Source organism: Heloderma suspectum, chromosome 6 (genome assembly GCF_057233095.1).
Source record: "Heloderma suspectum isolate Gila_16-S chromosome 6, 16-S_ref, whole genome shotgun sequence".
NCBI lineage: Eukaryota > Metazoa > Chordata > Lepidosauria > Squamata > Helodermatidae > Heloderma > Heloderma suspectum.
The window spans coordinates 84,544,566-84,564,604 of NC_139463.1; the positions used below are offsets into that span (position 1 = coordinate 84,544,566).

The 20,039-nt window shown below is 44.0% G+C and overlaps 2 protein-coding genes across 2 annotated transcripts; both read right to left on the reverse strand.

The window, feature by feature from the left end:
- Positions 1 to 7,896: 7,896 nt before the first annotated feature.
- Positions 7,897 to 8,847, reverse strand: LOC146341632 (olfactory receptor 14I1-like). Its single transcript, XM_084807585.1, has one exon. It carries the CDS (start codon positions 8,845 to 8,847, stop codon positions 7,897 to 7,899), a length of 951 nt encoding a protein of 316 aa, XP_084663711.1.
- Positions 8,848 to 18,493: 9,646 nt separating this feature from the next.
- Positions 18,494 to 19,444, reverse strand: LOC146341633 (olfactory receptor 14I1-like). The gene has a single exon (XM_084808391.1). It carries the CDS (start codon positions 19,442 to 19,444, stop codon positions 18,494 to 18,496), a length of 951 nt encoding a protein of 316 aa, XP_084664517.1.
- Between the last annotated feature and the right edge of the window lie 595 nt (positions 19,445 to 20,039).

Below are 20,039 nucleotides of genomic sequence, written 5' to 3' on the forward strand. Positions count from 1 at the left end.
TTCTAGTTCTTATGTTCTGAACATATTTAAGTAGCAGAATTGTGTGTCTCCATGTGAATCAAGGTGTGTTTGTGTGTGTGTGCATTTGTGTGTGTTAGAGGGAGAATTGTGCACATGAAAGTATGTAGATAGATAGCAAAGGGGGAAAAAACACATATATGTTTGGGAATGAATAGTAACGCAGAAAGATCCATTTGAAAGAGAGGAATTTACCTAGTGATTTCTTTGAACCAGATATCTGGATTAGGCAACGAGCACAGAAATGACAAAGAATTATAGGTTTTGAGATTCAAAGAGATGAAAGAAATGAAGGAGTATGTTGATTGACATAATCATTAATATTTGCCTGAGATAATCATGCACAGAGAGCAAGAGAGAGACAGAGACAGAGAGAGAGATGGCGAGAGGGGGAGCATTAGAGCTGGGAGAAATACAATGTAAGTTTTTCTTCGTACCTTTCAAACATTGAGATGATTTTTCCTTGCAGGCCAGCTGTATTTAAATAGAAACACGCCTCTCTCTTTTTATATCACAATATTTGATTAGATCCTCAGTGTATTTGTTCCTAAATATTGTTCTCTAAGAAATATTACTTCAATCGGTGTAAGTCGACATGTATTTGTTAGGTGTGAGTAGGTGATTTCAGGCCACACTAGAACTAAAAGGGTTGTTTGTGATATGTTTATCTACATCTGGTCTTGTTCAGTTCTTCAAAGCTAACTCCATAGAGTCCCCATTAGCTTAACAGCAGATTCCCAGAGAAAGAACAATTAACTTTTCTGTCTAAACCTATCAGCAAGTAATGTGAAAGGCCCCATGTTCAGTCCCTGGCATCTTCAAGCACCACAGAGAAAAACTCTTCTCTGAAACCCTGGAGAGATGCTGTCAATCAGCAAAGATACTACTGGCCTATGTAGGTGAACCAATCTGACTCAAAATAAGGCAGCTTCCCATGTTCCTCATTAGAGCAGATGACAGTTTGGCTTAATGCATATCAGGAGATCAGGAGCATGGAAGATTTTACTCTGTGTGTGTACATGTGTTAGTCACTGATTCAGCAATACATCTATTAAAAAAACAAACAAACACCTGCCCATTAAGACCTGAATTAAGGCCTCTCATGACAGCTCAAGTGCCACAAAGCCAGGAAATTGGAGGCTAAGGCTAATGCCTTAAATGACATGTCCTCAGTAATGATTCCAACAGCACAAGAGACGACTCTACACATGGACATCACCAGATGGTCAATATCGAAATCAGATTGATTATGTCCTTTGCACCCAAAGATGGAGAAGCTCTATACAGTCAGTAAAAACAAGACCTGGAGCTGACTGTGGCTCAGATCATGAGCTGCTTCTTGCAAAATTTCAGCTGAAATTGAAGAACGTAGGGAAAACCACTAAACCATTCAGGTATGACCTAAATCATATCCCTGATGAATATACAGTGGAGGTGAGGAATAGATTTCAGGGATTAGACCTGATAGACAGAGTGCCTGAGGAACTATGGACGGAGGTCCGTAACATTGTTCAGGAGGCAGCAAGTAAATCCAACCCAAAGAAAAAGAAATGCAAGAAAGCCAAGTGGCTGTCTGATGAGGCTTTACAAGTAGCTGAGGAAAGAAGGGAAGCAAAAAGCAAGGGAGAAAGGGGAAGATATATCCAACTGAATGCAGAGTTCCAGAGAATAGCAAGGAGAGACAAGAAGGCCTTCTTAAATGAACAATGCAAGGAAATCGAGGAAAACAACAGAATGGGAAAGACTAGAGATCTCTTCAAGAAAATTGGAGATCTCAAGGGAACGTTTTGTGCAAAGACAGGCATGATAAAGGACAAAGAAGGTAGGGACCTCACAGAAGCAGATGAGATTAAGAAGAGGTGGAAAGAATACACAGAAGAACTATACAGGAAAGATCTTAATGTCCTTGATAGCCATGATAGTGCGGTCACTGAACTTGAGCCGGACATCCTCGAGAGTGAAGTCAAGTGGGCCTTAGGAAGCATTAGTAACAACAAAGCTAGAGGAGATGACAGTATTCCAGCTGAGCTATTTAAAATCCTAAAAGATGATGCTGTTAAAGTGCTGCATTCAATATGCCAACAAATTTGGAACACTCAGCAATGGCCACAAGACTGGAAAAGGTCAGTTTACATTCCAATTCCAAAGAAGGGCAATGCCAAAGAGTGTTCAAACTACCGCACAATTGCGCTCATTTCACATGCCAGCAAGGTGATGCTCAAAATCCTACAAGCTAGGCTTCAGCAGTATGTGAACCGAGAACTACCAGAAGTACAAGCTGGGTTTCGAAGAGGCAGAGGAACTAGAGATCAAATCGCCAACATTCGCTGCATCATGAAGAAAGCAAGAGAATTCCAGAAAAACATGTATTTCTGCTTCATTGACTACGCTAAAGCCTTTGATTGTGTGGATCACAACAAACTGTGGCAAATTCTTAAAGTGATGGGAGTACCAGACCACCTTACCTGTCTCCTGAGAAACCTGTACAAGGGTCAAGAAGCAACAGTAAGAACCGGACATGGAACAACCGAGTGGTTCAAAATTGGGAAAGGAGTACGACAAGGCTGCATATTGTCACCCTGCTTATTTAACTTATATGCAGAGTACATCATGAGAAATGCCGGGTTGGATGAATCAGAGGTCAGAATTAAGATTGCCGGGAGAATTATCAACAATCTCAGATAAGCAGGTGATACCACCCTAGTGGCAGAAAGCGAAGAGGATCTAAAGAGCCTCTTGTTGAGGGTGAAAGAGGAGAGTGCAAAAGCTGGTTTGAAACTCAACATTAAAAAAACTAAGATCATGGCATCTGGCCCCATCACTTCCTGGCATATAGAAGGGGAAGAAATGGAAGCAGTGACAGATTTTACTTTCTTGGGCTCCACAATCACTGCAGACGGTGACTGTAGCAATGAAATTAAAAGACGCTTGCTCCTTGGGAGGAAAGCTATGGCAAACCTAGACAGCATAGTAAGAAGCAGAGACATCACCTTGCCAACAAAGGTCCGTCTAATCAAAGCTATGGTTTTCCCAGTAGTAATGTATGGTTGTGAGAGCTGGACTATAAGGAAGGCTGAGCGCCGAAGAATTGATGCTTTCGAACTGTGGTGCTGGAGAAGACTCTTACGAGTCCCCTGGACTGCAAGGAGGTCAAATCAGTCCATCCTAAAGGAAATCAACCCTGAGTGCTCATTGGAAGGACAGATACTGAAGCTGAAGCTGAAATATTTTGGCCACCTAATGCGAAGAGAAAACTCTCTGGAAAAGACCCTGATGCTGGGAAAGACTGAAGGCAAAAGGAGAAGGGGACGGCAGAGGATGAGATGGCTAGATAGCATCACCGATGCAATGAATATGAACCTGAGCACGCTCCGGGAGAGAGTGCAGGACAGGACGCCTGGCGTGCTATGGTCCATGGGGTCACGAAGAGTCGGACACGACTGAACGACTGAACAACAACAACAACAGTAATGATATTGTGCAATGTCAGAAATCGTGCTTGCTTACAACTTCCCCTCCATGAATCCACACATTTCCTTGGTCTTTGAGGCACAAATTCAGATGGGAAGGATGGATTGCTTGAGACCACTAAAGATGTTCCACGTTGATCTGGTCCTGTATTGTCTTATAAAGCATCTGAGCTTTAGTGTCCTTCTAGTGGAATCCTCCTGTGAGTTGACCCATGCCTGTTTTTTGCTTACCTCTTGACTAATGTAAGACTTCATTGTCATATTCAATGAGTATCTCTACACAGGCCTAAAATCCTGCATTTAAAATGGGGCTTTCAGCTTCCATTTTAAATGCAGGATCATGACGGACTCCCTTTACATATGCTTCCTTCCCCCCTTCCCCCCTTATCTGAGTATTCCATATGTTTCATTATACAGCCGCTAGATGGCACTGTGGTCTAGCTCCTCTTATTGCGGGAATTATTATTCCTCTTTTCTCAGACTGAACTCAAGCATGGTAATTTGATAGCTCATTATCTCCAATCTTTTAAACAATGGAATAAAGGTCATTTAGTGTGGGAGCCAGGAGGTACCCTGGAGGTTAACAACATAATCTAAAGGACCCGAAACCTTCCATCAGTAACCAATGTCAATAGCAAGATAAAAGCTCTGTGTGAAGAAGCCCTGTAACTAAACCTGGATCCAACCCAATATTTTACATTGTTCCCAGTTATTTCCTTTGCTATTCACCCTTTGCAAGATTGGGACCACTACTGCTCCAGAAGAGATTTGAGATCATAATACAATACCGGCAACCCCACAGTACAGAAGACTGCCTGGATGAATCTGTCAACAGATCTGATGTTCTGTGAAAGTTCATAATAGATGCTGAAGCCAGTAACTCAGAATTAACATAGTTACAAGTACACATGACAATAGATGATCTATCCAAAGAACTAGCTAGGTGGCCTTATCAATGGAGCATGAAAAACATTGTATGTAATTCTATTATCTGGATTGCAGAGAAAAGAATCAATGTAAGGAAAGATGTACAGGTGGACAAACATTGGTTTTTTTTGTGATCTCACCATTACATTTTAATAGGGATATATGAATCCCTTACCTGGTTCCATTCCGGGGCATCTGCGGTGGGGGGGGGAGGCGATCTGTCCCTCCCCCCGGAATCCTCCCCAGCCAGCTCTGCTCTGTGGCGAGTCCGTGGAGCCACCGGCTCGGGCCGCCTGCAGCCGGACCTCCATCTGCTGCCGGGCTGCCATTTCCCCTGCCATTTGCCCTGCATTAGCGATGATAGGCTAAATATATATTTACGTAGCCTATCAAGGCAAAGAGCAGGGACGCAAATGGCAGCTGCTACGCCATTTGCAGCCCTGTGTTAGCTGTAATAGGCTATATATATATTTACGTAGCCTATCACGACAAGAACAGGGACGTAAATGGTGTAGTGGACACTACTTGCTCTTTGCCATGATAGGCTACGTAAATACTTATGTAGCCTATCACAACTAAAGTAGAGAGGGAAATGGTGGCTGCAGACCAGGGCCGCCATTCGCAGCCGCAGAGAAGGGCAGCGGATGGCCTAGAGCAGATAGGATCCATCCCGGGGAAGTTTCGCGGGGGGGGGGGGCATTGCTCTGTTCCGCCACAGACTCCGCAGTAGGGATGGCAGAGAATTCCACCATGAAATCGGTGGCGGAACGGCCTGCCCCCCTGCCCCCCCCTGCGGATCCCCCCAGGACAAGACTTACCTGGGGCAGATCTTCCAGGCAGCAGCGGCTCCGGCGGCGGCTTCAGCAGTGGCGGCTGCGGCAGCTGGTCTTCCGACCAGCTGCCGCCGCTGCCATTTGCAGGTTTGTTTGGGGTTTTTTTACACCCACGTGATAGGCTACGTAAGTTTTTACGTAGCCTAAAACGTCTGGGTAAAAAAAAAAAAAAGTGTATGCAAAAAGGGATGTATGAAAGTGACTTACCTTTCCGTGGATTATGTTGATGCTGGGGGGGAGGCATTCCTTCCCTCCCCCTGGAATCCTGGCCGGGGGGGGAGGCGCTCCGTTCCTCCCCCCCCCCAGAATCCTGGCTGGCCGGCTGTGCTCTGCAGCGATTCTGCGTAGCCGCCGGCCGGCTCCACCAGCAGCCGGACATCCGACAGCTAGCTAGCAGGGACGCAAATGGCGGCGGCCATAGCCGCCGCCGTTTGCATCCCTGCAGTCAGCCGTGATAGGCCACGTAAATGTTTACGTAGCCTATCACAGCTGATTTTTTTTTTTTAAGCGCATACGCAAATGGTGGCAGCCATGGCCGCCGCCATTTGCGTTCTTTATTTTGGCACATCTTAGTCTACGTAAACATTTACGTAGACTAAGACGGCGAAAATAAGGGGAACACAAATAGCGTTTGTTTGTGTGTGTTTTTTAAGTCAGCCGTGATAGGCTACGTAAACATTTACGTAGCCTATCACGGTGATTTTTTAAAAATCTAGCCAAGATAGGCTACGTAAATCTTTACGTAGCCTATCACTTTTTTTTTAACTGGAAATGGTGGTGGCGGCAGCCGGTCGGAAGACCAGCCGCCGCAGCCACCGCCGCCGAACCGCCGCCGGAGTCGCCGCCGGAGCCACCGCTGGAGCCGCCGCCGCGAGGAAGATCCGCCCAAGGTAAGTCCTGTCCCGGTGGGGACGGGGGGGCGGGCCGTTCCGCCACCAATTTCGGGGGGCCAAATGCGCTGGCATTCGGCCTCCCCGAGATCCATGGCGGAACTTTCGTACATCCCTATATGCAAATGGCGGCAGCTATGGCTGCCGCCATTTGTGTTCCTTATTTTGGGCCATCTTAGTCTATGTAAACAATTATGTAGACTAAGATGGCGAAAATAAGGGGAACACAAATAGTGTCCACTATGCTATTTGCGTTCCCCTTATTTTCACTGTCTTAATCTACGTAAATATTTACTTAGATTAAGACGTCAAAAATAAGGAACGCAAATGGCAGCGGCCGTAGGCACCGCCATTTGCGTACGCAGGTTGTGTTTTTGTTTTTTTCCCCAGAGTCCTCCGTGGCCGGAAATCCGGCTGCAGACGGCTCTGGCCTGGCTGGGCCTGGCCAGCTGCTCAGCCGGCTCAGGAGGATTCCGGGGGGGAGGAACGGAGCGCCTTCCCCCCCGTCCAGGATTCCGGGGGGAGGGATGGAGCGCCTCCCCCCCACCATCAGCATAATCCACGAACAGGTAAGTGATTTTAATACATCCCTACTCCATGGGTCCTTCTCTAGAATCCGGCCTCACTGGAATCCGTGGTGGAATTCTCTAACATCCCTACATTTTGAAAGCACAGATTCCTGTCTTCTCATTGGGATGACTGAACTGAACCTTGATCCCCTATTACACGTTTCTAATGATGACATCAGCATCTGATTGGATTCAGCTACATGAGCACTGGACAAAGGCATATGGATTCTCCAACAAGGATGATGGTCTGAATTTGACCAACAAACAAACAAGCAAACAACCCACACCAAAACCCACCACCCCATATTTAATTGAGTGCCAGACCTACATTGAATATTAGGTAAAGAAGATCATGGGCACCACTATCATGATTCTTGAAGTATCCCAAGATTCAGTAGAAGTATCCCAAGACTACAGGAATAATGCAATATACTGGAAATTTGGTTGAAAAGAATGATGTGAATGATCTAATTATTGATAGGTTGATAGACTGATTCATAATATTACCAATTTTCCCACAAAGGCAACCAAAGACATGTCATAATAAAATTTAAACAATAAACTATGATAAAGCAACACATCCATATATAGCTGTTATATAAATATCTTTGAATTTCATCACTTTGCTAGGTATATCTGAACCAAAAAATACTGACCCACATTTGCATCCCCATTTTCAGAAAGTGGAAGTGGGGTGACATTTTCTCTGATGTTCTTGAGTGGAAGGGAGCAGAAGAAATTCTGAAAAAAACTGGACACAGGAGGTGGGGAGAGGGGCTTACTGTGACAAATGGTGGGAGCAGAAGGTTGGGTTGCCATGTTCACCCATTATGCCCCAGGAACAACGCTACATCATGACACAGCTATATTCCAGAGTCATTGTTGGAGGTTGGATGAGGGTAACCAGTGGGGGTCACCTTATTTTTACCTGACAAGGCCTGTAAAAACTGCATTGCATCATGTATTGTGCAGGAACACGGTGGTAGCCAACTGCGGCCATCATGTCTAGTTTGGCTCACACTGGGGTGAATGCCATTGTTTTGTCGTGTGGAAGATAGTGAAGTGGGGTATTAGTCTGCCAGGGTAACTGTTCCCCTCCTGAACAAAGAACAACCCATTGGGCTTTCATCATTATTCTAATAATGGCTGCATGCCCAGTGGCATATTCTCCTTCCCAGTTGGACTATCTTCACTGAATAGTTCTGGAAATAACATTAAAAGAGTGCCAAACACCTAAGAGCTTCCGCAAGGCATCCTTGAGGTTCTTGTTTCTCATACTATAGACCACCGGATTCATCATGGATGGAACTGTGGTATATATAATAGCAAAGGCCAGGTCCTGGTTAGTCGAGGTGATAGTTGGAGGCTTGATATAGGCAAATGTCCCAGTGATCACAAAGACAGAGACAACAGTGAGATGGGGAAGGCAAGTGGAGAGGGCTTTTTGTTTCCCCTGCATGGAAGGGTTCCTAAGCACTGCAGTGAAGATCTGTATGTATGTCACAATAATAAAAATGAAACAGCCAGACGACATGCTGCAACCAAACACGAGAAGCCCAACTTCAACTAGGTACAAGTCTGAGCAGGTCAGCTTCAGTAATGCTGGAACTTCACAAAAGAATTGATTGACAACATTAGAGCAGAAAGTGATGGAAAACATGCTGCCGGTATGAATTGCAGCATACAAAAGACCACAAATCCACGCACTACATGCCATCTGGATGCAAGCTGTTTTGTTCATGATTCCCACATATTGAAGTGGATTGCAGATAGCAACATACCGGTCATGTGCCATTATAGTTAGGAGGGCAAAGTCTGATGCTGCAAAGGAGAAATAAAAGAAAACTTGGGCAACACATCCAGGATAAGAAATCAACCTGCTCTTCATGAGGGAATTTGCCATGGATTTGGGTACAGTGACAGAAATGGAGCCAAGGTCCATCAAGGCCAAGTTGACTAGGAAAAAGTACATGGGGGTGTGCAGATGATGGTCAAGGACTACAGCAGCAATGATGAGAAGATTCCCAATCATGGTTGCCATGTACAATACTAGGAATGAAACAAAGTGTAAGATCTGTAGTTCGCGGATCTCAGAGAATTCCAACAGCAAAAAGCCAGAGTTCAAGGTGAGATTGGACATCTTTCTCCTAATATTATATTTTATGTTTCCTGTCAAAGGAAGAAAAAGAATCATTACTCGACTAGTAACAACCATAGCAGTTTACAAGTGGGGGTACAAGTGCTCCTTTTCAGGATTCCAGGCATTTCCCATTTTTCTTTTGCAATTGACATTCAGCTGAAAGTATTCAATCCTCCTTTGTTTTTAATTTTAATTTTTACTTCTCTAAACCTCGGCATGCTCCTAGGCATGTTTATCTTCTTGTTTCTCAGTTGCCTCACTATGGATGTAATCCTGTCGTCATTCACCACCTGAGTTTGCTATAGGAGGGAGTGATATTAAACCCTACTTCATAACAACATTTTAGTCTACAAATGCAAAAAAAAAAAGTCATAAAACAATCATTTCTTATAAAGAAAAAACAACAACCCATGACTGTTTTAAAACGTTGGCCTGCATATCTTGTGGCAAAAGCAAAGGAAATGATCTTTTCCATACTCTTGCCATCAGTAGTAACTAAAATTACAGTTGCTACTACTGTGGTAAATTAATCAACCAGAAAGCAATGACAGAATTATTTATATCTTGCCTTCTTATATAAGGAATAGTTAAATGAATAATTGTATTATTTATTCAATTATCAAAAAACCTTTCAGTTTAACGTGTTGTTTTAATGGCTTTCCATGTTCCCTGAAGCCTCCAGAAAGCCAGGATATTATGCCTGTTAAGGGCCATGCCCTGAACACATGTGTTATTTAAGCAATATTCATATAGAATGGTATCTTATACTGTGGTTAGTTCCATCTTCACTACTACCTTGGAGCTGGATGGCTGTCAGTAGTAGAGTGATGGAAACACATCCTGGATTTGTCTATTCACTGCAATGGACACAGAGAGACCTGGTTCACACATCATTTCAGCCCATCAAGGGCTAATTCAGCTGCTGCACATGTCAGTCATTAGTATGAATATTATTCAGCTCATCACTGAGGGTTGTTGTTGCCTGCAGCCATTAAGATTGATGCGAGGGTTTAATGAACCTTGCATAACCCTACAACAGGCCATGGGTTATGTGAGGATTGTTTATAATATACCCTACCTGAGTTCTCACACAATGACAACCCTCTCTGGGGTGTTGCATATTCATACTAATCGCTGGCATGCCCAGGGGCTCCTCAAGGCTAAATTAACCCTTGATCAGCTGTCATGATGTGCAAACCGGCCCAGAGTCTATGCAACTGAAGCTATCATGCAACTTAACCTGCAATTCCACATTGCATGTACCCACCTGACAACCAATGCCATGTGTAATGCAGGTTTGTCTGGTTGCCTAGGCAACTCAACAAAAGCTCACCTCTCTCCCTCTGTGATCTTTGCTCATTGCAGATTGAAGAATGCAAGTGGCTACAGTGATTCACTGTAGGCAGCATATTCATCAAGCTCCAACAAGAAGGGGGGATTTCGGGTTCATGGTGCTTCACCTTTTGTTCCCTTCTACATTTGGTCTGCAAGATGGCAGGGTGATTGCTGTGAACAAGCCATGGCTTTAAGCATGGTTTGTAAACCACCCGGCAACCTATCCTTGCCACATTCAGATGTTATGGCAACCCATGCCCGGCAAAGGCGATTATGCTAATAAGGCTGCTTGTGACCAGAATGCATATGGAGGGAAAATAAGCCACCATGGCTTATTTTCCCTCCATGATCATGCAAACCTACCCAGTGAGTTCATGGTAAAGGTGAGATTCAAACTGGGGGTTTTCTGATTCATAGCTCAGTCTCTTAGCTAGGGATGGCATGGGCATCTTGTTGGGGCTCGAAGCTGTAGATTCCCATGCTTGCCCAACTCGGTGCACACTCAGCCACCTGCTCCCATGTCAAGATGCCATTTTGTGTAAAAATGGCAGCTCGGCCTTTTTCGTGAATAACCATTTATGCAAATGGAGGCTGCCAAGGGGCCATTGATGCAACATTACAGGCACACATAGACTATTTAATCTGTAATGTTGCATAAATGGCCGCTTTAGGGCTGCCATTTGCATAGATGGTTATTTACAGAAAAGGCTGAGCTGCCATTTTTACACAAATTGGGAGATGGGCGAGTGAGTGGGTGGCCACACATCTCTTGCCGGGTGCCTGTGGACCATCAAGCAGCTTGCCATGGGTAGTGAACAGGGTCAGCTGGCGGAGATCCAGCGAGGGGCCCATGGCATGGGATGGGGTGAGTTCGCCCATCCCTACTCTTAGCTTTACAGCACAATCATGACTCATGAGAATGCTTTATCAGAAGTACATCCCACAATGTTCAGTGAGGCTTACTCCCAGGTGAGTGTGCATTCAATTGCAGCCTTAATGTAAACTCCTGAAGATTTCTTGGAGCAGCCTTGTTTGACTGGGCCCTTTGAAATATGTCCTCCAATCTGTGTACAACAAAGTTGATGATGATCCTCTGCAGACTTACACTCAAGTAACTCCCCGTGAACTCTGTTATATATAATAGCTATAAGACTATTAGGTCCAGGGTCTAAAATTAGTTTCCTACCTACAATACTGATAAAACCATAAGCAGATGAGAGTGATCTTAAATGGAAAGCTACTACTACTAGTAGTAGTTATAGTAGTAATTAAACTTCAGCAAATCAGGAGAGAAGGATTTTATCACCAAAGCCACTTCTGTTTCCATGCCAAAGAAATCAGACAGCCCTCCCCCCCGACTATCTATAAGCTAGAATCTGAACATTTGGGGGAACACCGCTCATGGATACATTGTGCAGTTGTTCTGTCCTTCTCTCATTAATGAAATATCTGCTGTAAGAAAATAGATGGAATAACTGGTCGGGAAGCATTGGTTGGTGACAAGTGGAAGATAACAGTATCTGGAATACCTGAACAATTCTGAGAATGAGGCAGGCCAGTTACACAATACAAGCCTCATGTGAAAGTACCCAAAGGTCGCACTACAATATTGTGTACATTCTGATCCATTGTCTATTGACTTAGGAGTAAGTCCCACTGAGTTCAATTGACTTAGTCCCAAAGTAAGGTTTGCAGCATTGCAGAAGTGATTAGTACACTTAAACATGAGGGCTTATATTTTCAGATTCATTTAGCTCATGTGTATCAATCAGACTAAAAAAATAAATAAATCTAAAACTCATTGCTATAGAGTAAGTTGTTTTAACCTTCAGTGTGCTTCCTCATGTGAAGTAGAGTAGCCAAGTGTCCTACTTTACAGAGGAGCAGTCCTCAATGTGAAGGGTTAACAGAGGACAGTCCACTGTGGAAAATAGTTGAGCTGGGATGTGGGTGGAGTGCATAGAAGGAAAAGCAAGATGTCAAACTCTTCCAGCAATAAATAACTTTTCAAAATCTTACCTTTCCCCTAAATGTCATCCCACAATAGATAGAATGACTCCTCTAGCTGCATCCTATCATTATGCAGGAGTCCATCCTTCCATCCATGAGTTCTCTTTCTTCTTTTGAGGCTTGCTTCCATGTATGCAGCTAATGTCTATCTGAAGTGAAAATATAGGATTCTTATGATGAAAGGAGGTTTGCTCTCACTTCTTGGAGAGACTCACCTTGTCTCCCAAGAGTCCATTACAGTTGACAAAAAAAAGATAATGAGATCCACACCTCTCCTACACCTTCCCAACCTGTGTTTGTTTTCCTAGCAACCCTAATTAGATAATAAACACATGTATGCAATATCTGAATACATGAAAACCACCAGGCTTAGGATAGCTAAATAAATCTGTTGTGTCAGATTTCTTCCTTGATTCAGTTAAGTGTGAACTCCAGATGTAGAGGGGGGAGGGCTTGGGAAAGATGCCTTCAGTGGGTCACCCTCCCTGAGTGGATCCACCTCATTGGCCCCTGGCTTACTTTCTCCTCCTTAGCCCAATCTGCACCACTGCCCAAAGAGTTAGGGTGGCCAGATGTCCTCTTACATGTGCCCAGACAGCTGGGTATATCCCATGCTTCTTTAGATGAAGAAGAACCATGGTGGATCAGACCAAGGGCCCATCTAGTCCAGCCTTCTGTTCACACAGTGGCCAACCAGCCGCCCATGGGAAAACCTACAAGCAGGACATGAGTCCCATAGCATCCTCCCACCCATGTTCCCCAGCAACTGGTGTACATAGACATTCTACCTCTGATACTGGAGGTAGCATAAAGACTAATAGCCATGGATAGCCTTCTCCTCCAGGAATTTGTCCAACCCCCTTTTAAGGCCATCCAAATTGGTGGCCAGCACTACATCTTGTGGTAGCAAATTCCAAAGTATAATTATGTGCTGTGAGAAGAAATACTTCAATTTATCTGTCCTGAGTCTCCCATCATTCAGGTGTATGGGATGGTTTCCCTTCATCATGTAAAATTACAAGAAATCAGGTGCTCATGAAATGGTGCTTCAAGGTTGTTGGTGAGTGATGGTCTTTCCTTTATTTTTAATTTAATTGAGTCCAAAGATGAAACCAATTCCAGGAACCTCCACCCTCCTTACAAAGCAGAGGCACTGATCATACCTCCAGGTTCTGTCTCTGTGTAGAAAGAGGCAAATATATATTTAAAAAAAAAGTTCAACCTTCCAGAAGCCAATGCTGCATCCTACTGTGTAGCAGCTTCACACCAATGAATTAAGTCCAGCATCAAAAACAATGAGTGTGTTCGCATGTCACAACAGCCCACCATTGGTCAATTTACCCAAGGGGGCAGTCATCCTGTGCTGGGGGACCTCAAGTGCCATTTTGTCTAACCCTCAAACAACCCCTGCTGCCTGGTTCACACAACACAACAAGCCATGGTAAGCGGTCATGCAAAAATGGCACCCGAGAGCACCCAGTATGATGTGACACCCCGATGGAGAAATTAAGCCATGGTGGGCTGTCATGTCCTGTGAAACAAGTCAATATCTTTGACAGCTCCAGGAGAAGGTAGTATTATTCCAGAAAGAGAGAGAGAGAGAGACAGAGAGAGAGAGAGAGAGAGAGGAGAGAGAGAGAGAGAGAGAAGAGGAATAAGTGATTTGTGATGATCTTAGTGTATGTGCAAATTAATTAAAGAATCTTTTTGGTATGGTTTAAATGGGAAATCAGCTTAGCTTCTATGAAATTTAAATTCTAGTAATTATTATTTTGCATCTATACATAACGATTTGCATATGCAAAACTGATGCAAGGGCATCCTGTTTTGTCCTCTTTTTTGGTGGGGCATATCCTTTGTTTTGGTGAGGTGTAAATGGCCACCCTACCCAAAAGATTCAAGGAAACTTGCTCTTATCATGGCTTGCATGCTTGGAAAAAGGCTGGTGACCTGGAAGCAACAACAAGGAAGAAGAGAAGCAGGGGCAGGAGGCTTTGGGAGTCACCAGAAACACCCTGTTCCATGAGCGGAAGGAGAAAGTGGACCACACTCATTCCTGTGGCCTTTTCCATTGGTAGAAATGTTTCTCTCTCTCTCTCTCTCTCTCTCTCTCTCACTGCCTCCAGCAAATCAGCCTTAAAACTCTCTCTGGTTCTCAGGTATCCCTACTAAGACTTTGCCCTATCGACCTTTTCCTTCAATAAAATTTTAACTTCTGGACTTCTGGTCTCTATTTTTTCTGGATTTCCCACCCCACATCTAATAGCCAACCCCCACACTATGTGAATGAGATACCTGAGAACCAGAGAGAGTTTTAAGGCTAGTTTGGTGGAAGCAGTGAGAGAAAAACCTAGTTGTTGTTGTTGTTGTTGTTGATGTTGTTGTTTTCCATTTCCACCTAGTAGCACTGGAAAAAGCCACAGGAAAGAAAGGGCCAAAAGGAGTGTGGCCCGCTTTCCCCTTCCCCTCATGGAACAGGGTGTTTCTGGACTATAACAAGCCCTCTTACTAAAAATGCATATCTGTTCTCTTTGATACTGTGGGTAGATGGTGACAAAGATCTCAGATATGCCACTGAAACCACTGTACTGAACTCTGATTCATTCACCTACAATGTGTTGTGCTGGTTGAATTTCCACCATGCATGCATTTGGCAATGCACCACTCAACATGCAGCATCTTTCTATTGAAATGCAAATAAATAAATAAATAAACAAACAAACAAACAAATAAATAACTGAAAACCTATTGTGGAACTAAACAGCATGTACTTTGGACTTCTGGTTCAAAATGAATAAAAGCTTTGCATGACCCAGTGGGTAGATGGAGATGCGCTCTGAAGTCTGCTACTGAACATTACAAAAGTGTGATGAATTATCATCCATTCCCACACAATGACATGTTATTTCATCATATCTGCAGATACTTTGCCTGCCTCTCTCTTCCAAAGGTGTACCTAGTGAGATGGAGCTGGAAATGGGGAAATCTATAAAGGAGTAAATATATATATATATATATATATATATATATATATATATATATATATTGTTGTTGTTGTTGTTCAGTCGTTCAGTCGTGTCCGACTCTTCGTGACCCCATGAACCACAGCACGCCAGGCCTTCCTGTCCTGCACTCTCTCCCGGAGTGTGCTCAAGTTCATATTCATTGCATCCGTGATGCTATCTAGCCATCTCATCCTCTGCCATCCCCTTCTCCTTTTGCCTTCAGTCTTTCCCAGCATCAGGGTCTTTTCCAGAGAGTTTTCTCTTCGCATTAGGTGGCCAAAATATTTCAGCTTCAGCTTCAGTATCTGTCCTTCCAATGAGCAGTCAGGGTTGATTTCCTTTAGGATGGACTGATTTGACCTCGTTGCAGTCCAGGGGACTCGTAAGAGTCTTCTCCAGCACCACAGTTCGAAAGCATCAATTCTTCGGCGCTCAGCCTTCCTTATAGTCCAGCTCTCACAGCCATACATTACTACTGGGAAAACCATAGCTTTGATTAGACGGACCTTTGTCGGCAAGGTGATGTCTCTGCTTCTTACTAAATGGATGGTGTATCCTCACTATCCATATCTCCATATTTTATCATTTTATACATTATAATTATACCTTACATTTTGTTACCCTGAACTAAGTTTTAGAAAACTTTTTTTTTTTAAATCCTGAGGGCTGGTTTAGTCATGTAGTGGCCCCAACATGAGCACCCTGGGAGCGTGTGGAGCTTTTACCAGGCTTCCCATCAACCTGGGTGCCATGTAGGGATGTTGGAGGAACCCATCCCAAGGGTGAAGCTCACTGAGTAATCAGTTCAGCCCCCTGAAATTTCCCCCTGAATGTCAGCTCACTTTCCCATGATCTGGCTGACTTGATCTGCATCAAGTCAGGCCAGTTCACACACACACAAAGTGTAAAAAGCTGTCAAGTTTCCCCTTATGACCTGGACCCCCTAAGCAACACCTTAAAGATCTCTTGCCTTCTTAAGAGTCCCACCTTCCTTCCTTGACCTTTCCAGTAACATGGTGTTCGAGCTGTGGGAATGAGGTGACCAACTCTCTACTCATAGGGTTTAACCGTAAGACTTTACTGGCAAATTAAAGAAAGCAGAATGCAACTAAAGGTATTTACACAGTAGAGCTGAGTGTCACAAAACAAAAGGCATTAAGAGAAAGTAAAAATTTCAAAATGCAAGTTCCTTTGCCCTAGCTGTACTCACACTTCTCCAGGCTGCTTTTTCCTGCTCCCTCTTGTTCCTGCTCCTTCTCCCCCCTCCCTCCCAGACTTTGGTCTCCCTGACTCAGCTCTTACTGGATCTCTCATTCATAGGGATGTGCAAATGCACCCCTGTCTGGGTTCTCCCAGTGCCCTCTCAGCCCCTTCCTCCGTTTTCCATTCCCTGGACCATACTCAAGCCCCTCCTGCACTCGGCAAGTAGCCCACACTCACCCAGGTGGCCTCATCAAGCTCTGCAGTCACTGTTTAAAAAAAGATAACATAGCAATCTCAACAATGTGCGTATTTGCACATGCCCCCAAATGTGTATTTTGTTTTCCAAATGCATGTATTACTGTAAAAATTTGCATTTGTGTACATATGCAAATATGTGCATTTAGCGAAATGTGCATTTCCGCATAGGCAAATATGTGCATTTACAAAATGTACATTTTCACTCACCTACACACATATGTGTGTTTTTGCAATTACCATTTTATTTTTCCAATAATGTTGATCATGGAGCTCGACGAGGCCACCAAGGTGAGTGCAGGCCACTTGCCAAGCAGGGGGTGAGCAAGGGCAGGGGCTCAGCAAGCAGGGCTCAGGGGTGTGGGCAGGAGGGGGGGTCTGCTGAAAACTTGGATGGAATTGGGCCCCCACTATCTCCCTACTCATTCTCTTTGTATACACTCCTCCTTCAAAACTGAAAGTACTGTTTCAAACCTCAAGAAATGAAACTTAAGTGGAGAAAGGAAACTGAAACTTAACCAGGGAAAGGAAACTACTCCTCTCAGGGACACCCCCTCCCAACAAAAAACAACAACACTCCAGACCTCTAAGCCTGTCCTTTCCCCCCCCCATGCCTCTGTAGACGTCAAAACTTCACAAAAGCAATTTGCACCTAATTTGTGCAAATTCTGGCCAAAATTTGCAAAACTTGCACACATTGCTTTTATGAATTTTTTTAAGCCAAAAAAGTTCCCAGATTTCAGGAAGAAACCTGTGTCTGGGCTTGCAAATGCAAGCCAAGTCAGGGCTGCCATGGAAATCCGGCAAGCTCAAAAAAGGGCTGGATTTCCCAGCAACAGACATCCCTATTGCCTAGTGACATGGTTTCACTTTATTGGATTAAGACAATAATTGCAAGACATAAGGTATTACGTCCGTTGAAGCAATATCCCTGATGAGTAAACGGTGTTTAATTTCATGTGAATGTCTGCATGGATCAGAAATTAATGCATGGAGCTGGCCTTAAAGAAGCTTCAGGTGTATATAGCTAAGGAAGAAGGGAGATGAACAAAGAAGGAGGAATGACAGAGAACATAAGCAAGGGGAGGATGGAGAGCACTTCATGTGACAGAAATAATGTGTGCGGAACACTGAATTGTGCAATCAGGCAGTAATACAGAGAGAAACAATGGGTTTAACTAGGGCCACATGTATTGAATATATACAGAATCTGAAAGAGTCCCTGTGCAAGAAGCTATCTTTTACCTCCATCAGGAGACTAGCCTGTGAGAAGTACAGGTGAGACCACCCTGCCTTTGTTAGTGGTGGAATTGTGACTTCACCTCCTCAGGGCCACACCATTCTAGGTGAAAAGGGAAGACTTCCCAATAACACCCTCTGCCAGGGCCCCACAACTCCGAGAGGGTGAGCGAAGTTAGCCCCAAAGGCAATGTGGATCTTGCCCAGCACCCCCACCCCACCCCCAGGGAAATCACCAATCACCATCAAAGAGCTTCAACATGCTCACCTATGCCATTATCTACCTGAGATTCCTTCACATAGCTGACATGAAAATATGACCAAATAACTAAAATGAATTCCTTGAATAAAGAACTTCTTATTTGCCCAATATCAGTGCAGAGTAAGCAAAACAAAAGCAAAACAAAAACCCTGCTGCCTGGCCCAATCTGGAAGCAGCCTTATGCATCTGTCTTCTGGCATCATCACAACTCACACTGCCCCATCAGCAAACCTGTCCACACAGACAGGCTTCCTGGCAAAGCGAAATGTCAGTCTGTGTTTATTGTGCAAGGTTAGTAAGTAGAGGAGGGACTATTTACATAATTATGAAAATTCTCTTACAGAACAACTCTAATGATGGTTTTAGAGGAAAAACCCAGATCAAACAGCTTACACAAAGCAGCTTTGATCTCTTTGTTTCTCATGCAATAGATGAATGGATTCAGCATGGGAGGTATTATGGCATATATCACAGCAAAAGGTATATCCAGGTCAGAAGAAGCTTCAGTGATAGGTGTCACATAGGCCAAGAATCCACTGAATATAAATACAGAGGAAATAATAATGTGGGGAATACAAGTGGAGAGGGCTTTTTTTTTACCATGTGCAGAGGGGATTCTGAGAACGGCAGCAAAGATTTGGATGTATGTGATAATGATGAAGATCAAGCATCCAAATGCTATACAAGAGCCTAGTATAATTATCCCAACTTCAACTAGGTAAATGTCAGAGCAGGACAGCTTTAATAATTGTGGGATTTCACAGAAGAACTGATGGACAATATTAGAACAGAAGGTGATTGCAAAGGTGCCACCAGTATGTAATATGGAATAAATGACACTAGCTATCCACCCAATGGCTACCATCTGAAGGCAGGCTCCTTTGTGCATAATTCTCTCATATTGGAGAGGGTTGCAGATAGCGACATTGCGATCATGAGCCATTATAGTTAGGACAACAACATCTGATGATGCAAAGAAGAAATAAAAGAAAACTTGAGCAACACATCCAGAATAGGAAATTGACCTGTTATTCATGAGGGACATAGCCATGGATTTCGGCAGCATTACTGAAACTGTCCCAATGTCCAGCATGGCCAAATTCATGAGGAAGAAGTACATGGGGGTGTGTAGGTGATGATCAAGGGCAATAGCAATGATAATGAGAAGATTCCCTGTTATTGTTGTCAAGTACAGTGCTAGGAACACAAAGAAGTGTAAGAGCTGTAGTTCTCGGGCATCTGAGAATTCCAGCAGCAGAAAAATGGACATGGAGGTAAGATTGCTCATTGTGTCTTCCTTACTTGCTTGCAATCTGTGGGAAGAAGGAGATGAAACCTGTTAATCTACTTATTAACAGTGGGGCTGTGGTGGCTTAGTGGTTAAGACGCTGAACTGCAGACCAGAAGGTCGGCAGGACACCAGTTTGAGACCCGAGTGCTGCATGAGGGAGTGAACTCCTGTCTTCAGTCCCAGCTCCTGCCAACCTAGCAGTTCGAAAGCAAGAAATTGCAAGTAGATAAATAGGCACCGCTTTGGCAGGAAAGGTAACAGCGTTCCGTGCACCTCAGTCATGCCGGCCACATGACCACGGAAGCGTCTTCAGACAACGCTGGCTCTTCAGCTAAGAAATGGAGATGAGCACCACCCCCTAGAGTTGGACACCACTGGTTGGGGGCACCTTTACCTTTTAATCTACTTATATTGATTCACCAGTTAATTTCAACATGATTGCTTCAATAAAATCCACCACATATTTCTTGGCTAAATCATTCCTAGGCAAACGATTGGGATGGATTTGTTGTCTCCCCAAACTTGCCATGGCAGTAGCCCTGTACATTCTTTCCTACAAAAAGCAAACACCTGCACTGGAAAATGTGACTGA

Excerpts from the sequence above, each read along its gene's own strand:
- LOC146341632 (XM_084807585.1), bottom strand. The coding sequence starts at position 8,847 with ATGTCCAATCTCACCTTGAACTCTGGCTTTTTGCTGTTGGAATTCTCT.
- LOC146341633 (XM_084808391.1), bottom strand. The coding sequence starts at position 19,444 with ATGAGCAATCTTACCTCCATGTCCATTTTTCTGCTGCTGGAATTCTCA.